The 13145-nt window shown below is 42.6% G+C and overlaps 3 protein-coding genes across 3 annotated transcripts; 2 read left to right on the top strand and 1 right to left on the bottom strand.

The window, feature by feature from the left end:
* Nucleotides 1-3757: 3757 nt before the first annotated feature.
* Nucleotides 3758-4895, bottom strand: LOC118644483. Its single transcript, XM_036283092.1, has one exon. The coding sequence runs from the start codon at nt 4628-4630 to the stop codon at nt 4289-4291; it is 342 nt and encodes a 113-aa protein (XP_036138985.1). The 5' UTR covers nt 4631-4895; the 3' UTR covers nt 3758-4288.
* A 753-nt stretch (nt 4896-5648) lies between these two features.
* On the top strand, nt 5649-10496 carry LOC118644436. Its single transcript, XM_036283012.1, has 3 exons — nt 5649-5778; nt 6538-9497; nt 9588-10496. The coding sequence occupies exons 1-3, from the start codon at nt 5649-5651 to the stop codon at nt 10494-10496; spliced, it is 3999 nt and encodes a 1332-aa protein (XP_036138905.1).
* A 142-nt stretch (nt 10497-10638) lies between these two features.
* LOC118644435 lies at nt 10639-12357 on the top strand. The gene has a single exon (XM_036283011.1). The coding sequence runs from the start codon at nt 10639-10641 to the stop codon at nt 12355-12357; it is 1719 nt and encodes a 572-aa protein (XP_036138904.1).
* Nucleotides 12358-13145: the final 788 nt, after the last annotated feature.

Here is a 13145-nt window from a genome sequence, read left to right as displayed (position 1 = left end):
CGTCGTTACGCACATTTGCAATTACTTAACAAAATTATTTAGCAAAGATACAACAAATTAAAGCCATAATAAACTTCTGTGACTTATAAAGTCAAAAGAGAGAAAGCGATAGGAACTTATGGAATCTTCAAATAATCTACTTTCTATCGTAATTGTGAATATAGTAAATTAATGAAAGTTTTTGGTACATTTACAATATATTCTTTTTCTTTCTTAAATATCTTATTTATAGTATTATACAATTCTAACTTTGTGTCTTATCAAATTATATCGTACTGTTAAATCCTTGGTGAAAACATTGATAAAAATTCATAAATTTATTCGTAAAATCATTATCGTAAATTCACGATTGATTCTCAAATTAATAGTTTTTTTTTATTCATCTATTATGCCGCTTCTCCTCCTTCTGCCCGCCTCTGCAGCCAATGCTTGACACAGTGGGCCGCGCTACGGCTCGAGCGGCTCGGCTCTTCCTACGGCGCGCTCTTCCTATTTGCACATAGAGCGGCTCTGCTCTTCCTACAATGCGCTCTCATTCGCACAATTTGAAAAATTAATATCTCAATTATTTGGAGACCTTAAGACAATATTGGACTTTTATGTTCATCTCGATCCTTTCTACCATTTTTACGAGCATTGACACATGCGTTGGGACACCCTTTATAATTATACACATATTCAGGGTGTTTTGTAAAGATTTATGTAATTTTTATAAGCTTGTAGAGCGCATGAAACTGAACAGAAAGTCCTTTGCCGTTTTTCCATTTTTGCAATAGTTAACGAGTTATTGACTTGTAAAATTTGCGGTATTAGCCCGGCCTACCGGCAAATGCAAGCGCGCCAAGCGCCCAACCGCAACCCCCCCCAGCGCTTGAGCCTTGAGATTACTAGACGCGTGGCGGGAGTTGTTACAACAAGCGGCAATGGTTACGCACGAGCGACGCGTAACGCTGGATTTTCCTTTCGAGTTATGATAGTTCCTTACTTTTTTTAATGAAAATAAAATTTTTTAACGACAAGAAGTATGTGTGTACGTGTACATACATGTGTACAAAAAATATCAGTTCTAATGCTTAAAGAAGCGATTACTAAATTTATTTTTTTAATAAATAATGATTATTTTTAATAAAAAATATTTTATATATAGTCTTAAACGTCGTAAACTGTCATTATAAATTTTAAAAGAAGTTATTATATGCTCGAATCAAAACTTATACTTTTTCAAAAAATATTAGAAAATTTTATCAATTAAATTCGAAATGAGAACCAATTAAACTTTTTGTTTCAACTTTATATTCTTAATTAAAAATTAAATAACCAGAATATTTATATCTTTAATAAAATTAATCTTTGTGATCCTTGTGTACCGCAAGGTGGTGTGGAAGTAATAACGCTCTGTCATTTTCTTGCGGAAGTGAATGAAAATTATAAAACTATTTTTCGCCGCATGGTACTTACATTACACAACCCTTATTGCTCATACACGCGTACGTCACATAAAAATAATTATTTTTATTTGTTTATTTAATTCAAGAAACTTTTGGTATGTAATTTGTGTGTGTATGTGTGTGTACATACACGAAAATGTTAAGCATTATCTATTTTATGTAAAGTGAGGTATTTATTATTGACAGAATATTTTTTTCAACTATTAAAGATAAGATAATTATTTAAAAAAGTAAAATTAAAAGTGAATAATTGATTTTCTTAAAACTAGAATCATATTTTTCTACGTGTGCGTGTATAGTAATCAGCATAAATAATGTAATAGTAATAGTGGTATAAAATCGCGAACTAGGAAATAATCATCTTCCTGTCATAAAGTGATTATTCTTTAGCTCGCGATTGTATGCACACACAGACACACACACACATATTCAATATTTCATAAATTTATTGTTCAAATATTTAATAAATTAATATATTCGTAAATCTACACAAAGAATATTTTATAGTAAAATTATGTATGATTTATTATTTATGATAGTAACTACGAACTGTAAGAAGAAACTTCAGAGAATTATACCATATAAATAGTGTAAATATTATCGTAATTTGCTGAAAAACATAATAAAAATTTTCATAATTCCTCCTTGGCTCGCGTTTACTACTTACTATAATAATTTTTACCATAAAGTTTTCTCCGTGTATAAGTTTATCACAAGGATTAATTTTATTAAAAATATAAATATCTTAGTTGTTTAATTTTTAATTAAGAATATAAAGTTAAAACAAAAATTTTATTTGGTTGTCATTTCAATTTTAATCGATAAAATTTTTTAATGTTTTTTGAAGAAATATAAATTTTGTTTTGAGCATATGATAATAGTTTTTTTTTTAATTTATAATGACAGTTTACAATGTTTAAGACTATTATCAAAAAATATTCTTTATTAAAAATAATCGTTATTTATTAAAAAAATAAATTTAGTAATCGCTTCTTTAAGCATTAGAACTGATATTTTTTGTACACATGTATGTACACGTACACACATACTTCTTGTCGTTAAAAAATTTTATTTTCATTAAAAAAAGTAAGGAACTATCATAACTCGAAGGGAGAATTCAGCGTTACGCGTCGCACGTTCGTAGTCATTGCCGCTTGTTGTAACAACTCCCCCTACGCGCCTAGCAATCTCATGGTTTAAGCGCCGGGGGGCAGTGTTGTTAGACGGGACGGTTTTTCTCGCGCATGCGCGAGAATTCGTAGTATAAATCTATTATTTTATTTGATTTTCTACAATCTTGACTTTTTGAAAAAATTTTATATAATGTTTAAATATACAGGGTGTCCCTAAGCACCCACGCCAATGCTTGTAAAAAGGTAGAAGGAATCGAGGCAAACATAAATACCCAATATTGTTTGGGTTTGGTCCACCAATAATCGAGATATTAATTTTTTTAATTGTGCGAATGAGAGCGCGCGGAAGGAAGAGCTCGAGCCGCTCGAGCCGTAGCACGGCCCACTGTCTCGAGTATTGGCGCCGGCGGCCGGGGGGAAGAGGGAGAGTCGCGCCGCTCTGTGCTTCGCTGCTCCCACGTCCCACCGCACCGCGTCAAGACTCGCATCAATGGCCGCTCTCGCGTCCCACCGCACCGCGCCAAGACTCGCGTCGTTACACACATTCATGACAAATGACATAATTATGAATATAGTAAATTAATTAAAATTTTTGGTACATTCACGATAGATTCTTTCTTTTTCTTAAATATCTTATTTACAGTATCATACAATTCTAACTTTGTTTCTTATCGAATTGTATCGTACTGTTAAATCTTTGATAACGAAAACATTGATAAAAAATTATCCTAAAATTCACGATTGATTCTCAAATTGAGTTTTTTTATACGTGTATTATAATATTTGCCACATCGAGTTCTCTCATCGTTATCTTTTTCTCTTACACGATGTCTTCATAGATATTTTTTCATACTGCAACAATGAAACATACTTAACTAACAGGAAATGAGAGAACGATAGAAAATGATATCATTTCTTGAAATTTTTTCTTTTTGATTCAGAGAAATGATGGATTATGAAATATAGAACGATTAAATTCTCGTGTTTTTTTTTTTAAATAAATCACTGAAAATCTATCGTAATTAGTAAGTATTTCGGATAAGTATTTCGCGCATTTTAGTACGACACCTCTCTCTCTCTCTCTCTCTCTCTCTCTCTCTCTCTCTCTCTCTCTCTCTCTCTCTCTCTCTCTCTCTCTCACTCACTTTCTCCCTCTCAAGTACTCATAAATACAATAAATATTATCACTTTTAATAACATCTTCACATTGTACTATCTACTTATATTTTGTGTAATTTAAATAAAAATTTTTATTAAACACGCTCGAAGAAAAAAATTAGCGAAAATTATCACTAGAACTGCGATAAATAATCAGCGCGATATTTTCTCTCTGAGTGTTGTATCGCGTTTAATATTAAAAGTGTTCAAGAAAAAGTAATTTCGTTAAAAAAAAATTTTATGACACATAATGAAACTCGAATAGTATTGATTGGAACTGTTGTTAGAAATGCTGTTTATTGTGTTTCTGTAAATACTTTAGAGGGAAAGGTATTCTGCTAAATTCGCGACATACATCTTTTTATCTTTGTTTTTTTAATATAAAAATTGCAACAACGTTCTGCTTTACTCTTAGCTACAGTATTGCAGAGTCAAAAACTTCGCAAATCCACGAAAACGCTATCGTTTCCGCACCACCACCGAGGTAGATAGCTTGGCACGTTTTTTTTTAAGTGGTTTCCCCAGTAGGCCTAATCCACTCTCATTATTTTAATGCAATAATTGCTCGAAATGTTTGCCTTGTGTTTCTAAACACAGTTCGGCTCTTCGAACAATCTGCTGTGTTGCACGGCGTATCATGTCTGGCGTTATTGTTTGAAAGGCCGCTGATATCGCTTCGCGCACCTCAGCTTCGCCACGTTCACGCATGTGCTCGACCTTCGTTTTAATGTGGCCCCATACGAAGTAGTCGAGCACGTTTAAATCCGGCGATCGTGGTGGCCAGGCGATTGGGCCACCTCGACCCATCCATCTATCTGGAAAACGTGCGTCTAAGATATCACGCACACGACGGGAGAAGTGTGCCGGAGCTCCATCATGTTGGAAAATCATATTATTCCGAACATGTAGAAGAATATCCTCTAAAAGAAGCGGCAACTCATTAATTAAAAAATGTCCGTATACTTCTCCATTAAGCCGTGGTGGCAGAAAGAATGGGCCAATCTAAAAATTAGTAGTAATTTATAAGAGCGGTAATTATTTGTAACAGTTATTAATATACGCGTCGAGTATATGTATAAGTATAGCAAAAGAAAAATTGTTATTTCGTAAGAATATTTACCAATCTATCACCAATTACACCTGCCCATACATTAATCGCCCAGCGATATTGAAAGGAGATTTGACGAACGGCACGCGAATTTTCGTCGGACCACCTTACCATATTGCGTGAATTAAAAACGCCATTAGGCGTAAACGTAGCTTCGTCCGTATAAAAGAGACGGCTGGCAAATAAAGCGTCTCGTTAATACTGTGCGAGACGCTTTATTTGCCAGCCGTCTCTTTTATACGGACGAAGCTACGTTTACGCCTAATGGCGTTTTTAATTCACGCAATATGGTAAGGTGGTCCGACGAAAATTCGCGTGCCGTTCGTCAAATCTCCTTTCAATATCGCTGGGCGATTAATGTATGGGCAGGTGTAATTGGCGATAGATTGGTAAATATTCTTACGAAATAACAATTTTTCTTTTGCTATACTTATACATATACTCGACGCGTATATTAATAACTGTTACAAATAATTACCGCTCTTATAAATTACTACTAATTTTTAGATTGGCCCATTCTTTCTGCCACCACGGCTTAATGGAGAAGTATACGGACATTTTTTAATTAATGAGTTGCCGCCTCTTTTAGAGGATATTCTTCTACATGTTCGGAATAATATGATTTTCCAACATGATGGAGCTCCGGCACACTTCTCCCGTCGTGTGCGTGATATCTTAGACGCACGTTTTCCAGATAGATGGATGGGTCGAGGTGGCCCAATCGCCTGGCCACCACGATCGCCGGATTTAAACGTGCTCGACTACTTCGTATAGGGCCACATTAAAACGAAGGTCGAGCACATGCGTGAACGTGGCGAAGCTGAGATGCGCGAAGCGATATCAGCGGCCTTTCAAACAATAACGCCAGACATGATACGCCGTGCAACACAGCAGATTGTTCGAAGAGCCGAACTGTGTTTAGAAACACAAGGCAAACATTTCGAACAATTATTGCATTAAAATAATGAGAGTGGATTAGGCCTACTGGGGAAACCACTTAAAAAAAAACGTGCCAAGCTATCTACCTCGGTGGTGGTGCGGAAACGATAGCGTTTTCGTGGATTTGCGAAGTTTTTGACTCTGCAATACTGTAGCTAAGAGTAAAGCAGAACGTTGTTGCAATTTTTATATTAAAAAAACAAAGATAAAAAGATGTATGTCGCGAATTTAGCAGAATACCTTTCCCTCTAAAGTATTTACAGAAACACAATAAACAGCATTTCTAACAACAGTTCCTGTTGTGTCCTTAATAATTTTGCAAGGATAATTGTCAGTCGCGATTTCGCTGGAGCCCTAGCTAGCATTCGGGCCTGGTGCCCCCTCTTACTTCCTTCTTCTGGCTCCCCGGTCTGCGCAAGTACCCCCCTCTCCGACCTAGCCGGCTGCCGGCGCTCTCGTGCTCCCTCCTCTTTAGTGTGAGTTCGGTCCCAGCGCCCGTAAGATCTTTCAAGGCGTTCGGCGACATATTTATACGACAGTTGCAGTGCGTAGTTAAGTGCGTAAGGAAAATTGTATCAAGAGGTTGAAGTGTGATTTAAATAAAGGAGTAAATTTAACTAAAGAATACTGAATATTCTGACCGCCTAGCCCCCCGAGGAGACTTCCGGAAAGGCACGTGCGGAGAGTTCGCGATCAATTCATTCGTGAAGCTCGCATACCCACACAATACGCAACAAATTGGTCCTTCGAGCCGGATACTGTCCGACTATCAAGCACGCGGACATTTCCGGCACAGCAGCATCACTGCAACTGTCTACTGCCCGAACATTCTGCCGTATCATTTACGCAGCGGCTGCCGAGCCTTCTCGAAAGGCATCTTCCACCGATACCTGGTCAGCGTCTTTTCCAAGTTTTGCCGCACCAACGCGCCTGGAAATCGCTCAAGGTATCTCAAGGAACCTTCTCGAAGCATCGGTCCAGCCGCCATATTGCGTTACGGCACGCACGCTCAGCAACGAGGAATCGTCTCGAAGCGTCGGTCCAGACGCCACATTGCATTGCGCCGCATGCGCTCAGCAACAAGGACCTGCAGCGAGATTTCGTCCCAGCCGTCATACTGCGTTACGCATCACGTGCTCGGGCTCAAGGACCCGCATCGAACCGCCATATTGCATCCACGCAACACGTGATCGGCAACGAGGATCCGCATCGACGCGCCAGGTCATCCGCCATCTTGCGTCCCCGGTCTTCAACCCACGTGTTTCTGCACGCGCCTTAAGGAATATTCATCGAAGATACACAAGTAAGGAAAGCTTTTCAATTTGCCGATCAAAAACGTTTCTTAATCTGTTCGTTGATATTGTTTACTCGAGTCCCGCGATGGCAACCGATTTTGATCCCGCTCGGGCTAAAAAACGTCGCTCTATTGTAAAGTCAGCATGCACGCGGATAAAAACGTACGTAGACTCTATTACCGCGGTCACCCCGAGAGTGCTCTCACAACTCGAAGAACGCAAGGGAAAGTTAGAACAATACTGGACTGAATACAATGATGTGCAAACGGAGTTAGAAATGTATGTTGAGTCCGAGCAGAGTGATAGAATCGCGTTCGAAGATGCCTTCTATGAACTGTCGTCCAGGATTCGCGACCGGTTAAGGCCTTCGTCGGCATCGCGCAACGTGACTGCCCCCTCCCCTACGCCGTCAAACGTGTCTGACGCGCCTTCGTCTTCATTCAATGTTCGTCTGCCCAAGCTCGATCTGCCAAAATTTTCGGGCAAATACGATGAGTGGGTTCCCTTCTGCAATGCTTTTCGATCAGCTATTCACTCGAATCCGTCTCTGAGTAATGTACACAAACTGCAATACTTAAGAGCCGCGACCAACGGTGACGCGCATAAGGTTATTTGTTCTCTCGAGATCTCGGACGAAAACTATCCGGTCGCGTGGAATTTATTGAACGAACGCTATGACAATAAGCGCGTTATTGTACAGAGTCACCTCAAAGCTCTAATTGAGCTACCCATTATGAAGAAAGAAAGCGCCGCCGAGCTCCGGCAAATCGCCGACGGTGCCGCGCGACACGTTCAAGCTTTAAAGGCATTAAAGCGTCCGACAGACAATTCCGACGACTTGCTCGTTTATTTGCTTAGTGCAAAACTTGACCCGAATACCACGCGCGATTGGCAAAAATCTCTCGCAAACGATAAATTGCCCACATTTCAAGAGTTCTCGAGTTTCTTGGTACAGCAATGTCAGGTTCTTGAATCTACTCAAAGATCTTCTGGTGCCGGCGCGCGGAACGCAACGTCGCGCTCGCAATCCGACAGTAAGCAGAAAACTACATGTAACGCGGCCGTGCAATCTAAATGTAATTATTGTCAAGCTGGCCATTCCATTTATCAATGCAAAAAATTCTCAGCGCTTTCGGTTCAGCAGCGAATAGAAAATGCTCGGTCGCGCAAACTGTGCCTCAATTGCCTGCGCCCGGCGGATCACGCCACCAGGCAGTGTCCGTCCGGAAGTTGCAGGGTGTGCTCTCGTAAGCACAACACGTTGCTACACCTTCAAGGCTCTGCCTCGGATCAAGCCAAGGTAGAGGACGAAACGAACCAGGTGTCTAACCCGATCGAGGCCACTGCATCTAATTCAACTAACGTTGTTGCTACTCACTCCTACCGGGCCGGAAGTTCCGATTGCGTCATGCTGTCAACCGCGCTCGTGATTGCCGAGGGAAACAACGATTTGCGGCGCTCCTGCCGAGTGCTTCTGGATTCTGGATCACAAACCAGTTTCGTCACTAGAGAATTCGTGAGGTCTCTAGGTCTCACTCCGCGCTCCACAAACGTTTCTATATCCGGTATAGGCGGGGCTATGACGTGTTCCAAGCAAGCGGTGCAAATTACGTTACGATCCAGATTGAATTCTTCCTCTCTCACTGTCGATTGCATCGTAGCCGATCGTATAACTGATGACTTGCCGAGCTTTACTATTAAGCGTTCCGCCTTTGATCTCCCGCGTAATCTTCCGCTGGCTGATCCCAATTTTAATGTCTCATCAGGAATTGACGTGTTGATCGGTGCTGAGGCTTTCTGGAGCCTTCTCTGCGTAGGGCAAATCAGGGCATCAAACAGACATCCCCTACTGCAAAAGACAAGATTAGGCTGGATCCTAGCCGGTAAGTTAAATGCGCCGCCTCCTCCGACGAGGCATGTCAGAGCTCTCCACTCCGCTGTTAGCAATTCCACACTACATCAGCAACTTGCCAAATTATGGCACTTAGAGGACATCTCTAACGACTCTCAAGCTCTTACTTCTCAAGAAAAGATTTGCGAGAATCACTTCGCAAGTACAGTGACCAGAGACGCTCAAGGCCGATACATTGTACAGCTCCCATTCAAGCAGGAGTTGGTTTCTGAATTAGGGCATTCCAGAGATATCGCCTTGAAAAGGTTCTTCTCCTTAGAAAGACGTTTTGCTCGTCAACCTACCTTGCGGGCGAGGTATTCAGAATTCATGCAAGAGTACCTCGCGCTAGGTCACATGCGTCCGATCCGCGAAGAGCCAACAAGCACGGTCAACGCCTATTACCTTCCTCACCACTGTGTGGTAAAGGAGGACGCGAAGGGCACTAAGCTCAGAGTCGTCTTTGACGGATCATGCAAGACTGAAACCGGACTGTCACTAAACGATTGCTTGCTAACAGGACCGGTCGTTCAAAATGATCTTTCCTCTATTCTCTTGCGATTTCGCACTTTCAAATACGTCCTAGTTGCCGATATAATAAAAATGTATCGCTAGGTTCTAGTACATCAAGACCATACGCGATTCCAACGAATCTTGTGGCGTCAGGATAAAAGCGCGGAACTTCGAACTTTCGAATTACTTACTGTTACCTATGGTACCGCATCTGCCTCGTACCTAGCTACGCGATGCCTTACTCATCTGGCTGATCATTATTCTAGCGAATTTCCCGTTGACTCTTTGCGTCTAAGGCGCGATTTCTATGTTGACGACCTGCTTACCGGGGCTGACACTAAGTCCGAAGCATTAACTATTCGGGATCAAATTATTTTGTTGTTGAGACAAGGATGCATGGAACTGAGTAAGTGGGGATCTAACTGCGCCGAGCTTTTAGAGAACGTCAATGACCTCGGCGAAAGACTTGTGTCCTTCGATAAGGAGAGCAACTTTCTCATATTGGGTATCTTATGGGACAGAGAAGAAGATACGTTTCATTTCTCATTCACGGATTCGCAAACCCCCAGCACTATATCAAAACGGTCTATATTGTCAGAGGTGTCAAGCCTATTTGACCCTTTAGGATTAATTGGTCCCGTAATCGTGGTCGCAAAGGTACTGCTGCAGGAATTGTGGCAATTGGGTCTGGACTGGGATGAGTCCATTCCCCAGGACCTCCACGCCAAATGGATTCAAATTAAAACACAGTTGCCAGATTTGAGCGCATTACGAATCCCTCGTCGCGTTAAATATCAGGCTGATCCCAATCGCATCCAGGTTCATGGCTATTGCGACGCGAGTCAACTCGCTTATGGTGCCTGTATATATGTTCGCAGTCAAATTGATACAGACAGCTTCCGCTCGCAGCTTCTATGCTCGAGATCTCGAGTTGCGCCCCTCAAGGCGCTTTCCTTGCCACGCCTCGAACTCTCGGCGGCCTTGCTTCTGGCTCAACTCGTGGACAATTAAGTCCGCGCTACAACTGCCTCACGTAAAAATATTATTATGGTCAGATTCGACCGTGACGCTGAACTGGATATCGTCTCCGTCTCGCCGATGGTCCACATTCGTTGCCAATCGAGTCGGGGAAATCCAGCGCATAACCGAGCCAATGAGCTGGCGGCATGTCGCGTCGCCCGACAATCCCGCGGACGCCTTGTCGAGAGGCCTGTTTCCGAAAGATTTAATTCACTCTGATCTGTGGTGGCATGGCCCGGACTATTTGCGGCAGCCTGAGGCTCAGTGGCCCTGTGGCAAGTTTAATCGTTTAGATAACGTCCCTGAACAAAGGAAATCTGCACTTGCGATGGTCATTCGCACGGACTTCAGCATCATAAACGATTTGATTGCTAGATTGTCTAGTCTAAACAAAATATGTCGCGTCATAGCTTATTGTCTCAGATTCTCTAAACCCGCCTTAAATAGACCCTCTACCGCGGAGACATCCCCGGAGGAGGTTCTCCAAGCTCTACATGTTTTATGCAAGTTGGTTCAACAACAAGCATTCACTACCGAGTATCACGCACTAAGCAAATCTCAAGACATTGGTGCCTCGAGCAACTTAAACTGTTTGTCTCCTTTCATGGACGATCACGGCCTGATGAGGGTAGGGGGGAGATTGAAAAATTCCTCGCTCTTACCAGACGCGTGTCATCAAATAGTCCTTCCGCGGAACCATCTACTAACAAAACGTATAATTGAATTCGAGCACGTTCGCAACCATCACGCCGGCGTACAAGCTACTATGGCTTTTATCAGGCAGCGATTTTGGCCTCTCTCTTTGAGAGCTATAACCCGCAAGGTCTTACACAGTTGCGTTACTTGCTTCAAGGCTAAACCCGCGTTTTCGGAGGCCTTAATGGGTTGCCTGCCAGCTCCAAGAGTCACGATGTCTCGACCCTTCACGCATTGCGGAGTGGACTACGCCGGTCCCGTGAACCTTAAAGAGGGTGCGCGTCGCAATGCGCGATGTCATAAAGCATACGTGGCCTGCTTTGTGTGCTTTGCTACCAAGGCGGTGCATCTGGAGCTGGTCAGTGACCTGACCACTGATGCCTTTATCTCCGCTCTTAGGAGACTCATATCCCGCAGAGGGAGGCCTAATCGCATCTATTCGGACAACGCTACTACCTTCGTAGGGGCAAGCCGGCAAATGAAAGAATTTTACGACTCGTTACGAACAAACGCTACGCAAACGGCCATAGAACGATTCTTGCGCGACCAGCAAATCTCTTGGAGTTTCATACCTCCTAACGCTCCGCATTTTGGCGGCCTTTGGGAGGCGGCAGTTAAGTCCGCAAAACATCATCTTGCGCGGATTGTCGGAGGGCATAATTTGACTTTCGAAGAAATGCTAACTATCCTTTGTGAAATCGAGGCAATATTAAACTCGCGTCCCATAACCGCGTTGAGCTCCGACCCGAACGATATGTCATATCTAAGCCCGGGGCACTTTTTGATCGGCTCTCCTCTGAACAGCTTTCCTTACCCTGACCTAAGCGATGTAAACACAAACAGACTCTCACGATGGGAGGTTATACAACAAATGCGCCAGCATTTTTGGTCCAGATGGAGCGCCGAATATCTTCCTTCTCTCCAACCGCGCCTGAAATGGAGACGGGAGAAGGGACCTCAGCTAGAAGTCGGTCAGCTTGTCCTATTAAAGCAACCGGGCCTCCACCCCTTGCAATGGATGACCGGACGAGTGGAGCAAATACACCCTGGCACAGATGGCATAGCGCGCTCTGCTACTGTCAGGACTGCTAAAACGTCATATGTCAGACCTCTTTCCAGGTTAGCGATAATACCAACGCAAGCGACGAATCACTAAACCGTGAGTTTGGTTGACTTCTAGCTCGTTTAATGTTAATCTAAGTTACTATGTTCCTATTATGTTTAAGATGTAACTCCATGATCCGCGTTCATGCTCATTTTAGTTTATAATGTTTATTAGCGTTAATTTTACGATAAGTATTTGTCCTGTAAGTTTACAATTATAAGATTTAAGTAATGCACCTTAGTTTCATTATAAACGCTTCTATTGTTTCAAGTTGCAGTGGATTGACCGGCTAAGGCTCTAGGCCTGTTAGAGCGTCATTCTCTTCTGGATACATTGTAACCACCTGCGACTTCTAACTTGGGCATTGAAGGGCAGTCCCTTCAAGGCGGGCGACTTTGTTGTGTCCTTAATAATTTTGCAAGGATAATTGTCAGTCGCGATTTCGCTGGAGCCCTAGCTAGCATTCGGGCCTGGTGCCCCCTCTTACTTCCTTCTTCTGGCTCCCCGGTCTGCGCAAGTACCCCCCTCTCCGACCTAGCCGGCTGCCGGCGCTCTCGTGCTCCCTCCTCTTTAGTGTGAGTTCGGTCCCAGCGCCCGTAAGATCTTTCAAGGCGTTCGGCGACATATTTATACGACAGTTGCAGTGCGTAGTTAAGTGCGTAAGGAAAATTGTATCAAGAGGTTGAAGTGTGATTTAAATAAAGGAGTAAATTTAACTAAAAAATACTGAATATTCTGACCGCCTAGCCCCCCGAGGAGACTTCCGGAAAGGCACGTGCGGAGAGTTCGCGATCAATTCATTCGTGAAGCTCGCATACCCACACAATACGCAACAACCA

This window comes from Monomorium pharaonis, chromosome 2 (assembly GCF_013373865.1).
Source record: "Monomorium pharaonis isolate MP-MQ-018 chromosome 2, ASM1337386v2, whole genome shotgun sequence".
NCBI classification, from domain to species: domain Eukaryota; kingdom Metazoa; phylum Arthropoda; class Insecta; order Hymenoptera; family Formicidae; genus Monomorium; species Monomorium pharaonis.
The sequence above is the reverse complement of the archived record's forward strand: the minus strand, read 5'-3'. Positions and strand labels throughout refer to the sequence as shown.

Excerpts from the sequence above, each read along its gene's own strand:
- LOC118644483 (XM_036283092.1), bottom strand. The coding sequence starts at position 4,630 with ATGATTTTCCAACATGATGGAGCTCCGGCACACTTCTCCCGTCGTGTG.
- LOC118644436 (XM_036283012.1), top strand. The coding sequence starts at position 5,649 with ATGCGTGAACGTGGCGAAGCTGAGATGCGCGAAGCGATATCAGCGGCC. Across the intron at positions 5,779-6,537 it reads ACTGTGTTTAGAAACACAAG|CCGGATACTGTCCGACTATC; the intron begins GCAAACATTTCG and ends TGGTCCTTCGAG. Across the intron at positions 9,498-9,587 it reads ATTGCTTGCTAACAGGACCG|GTTCTAGTACATCAAGACCA; the intron begins GTCGTTCAAAAT and ends ATGTATCGCTAG.
- LOC118644435 (XM_036283011.1), top strand. The coding sequence starts at position 10,639 with ATGAGCTGGCGGCATGTCGCGTCGCCCGACAATCCCGCGGACGCCTTG.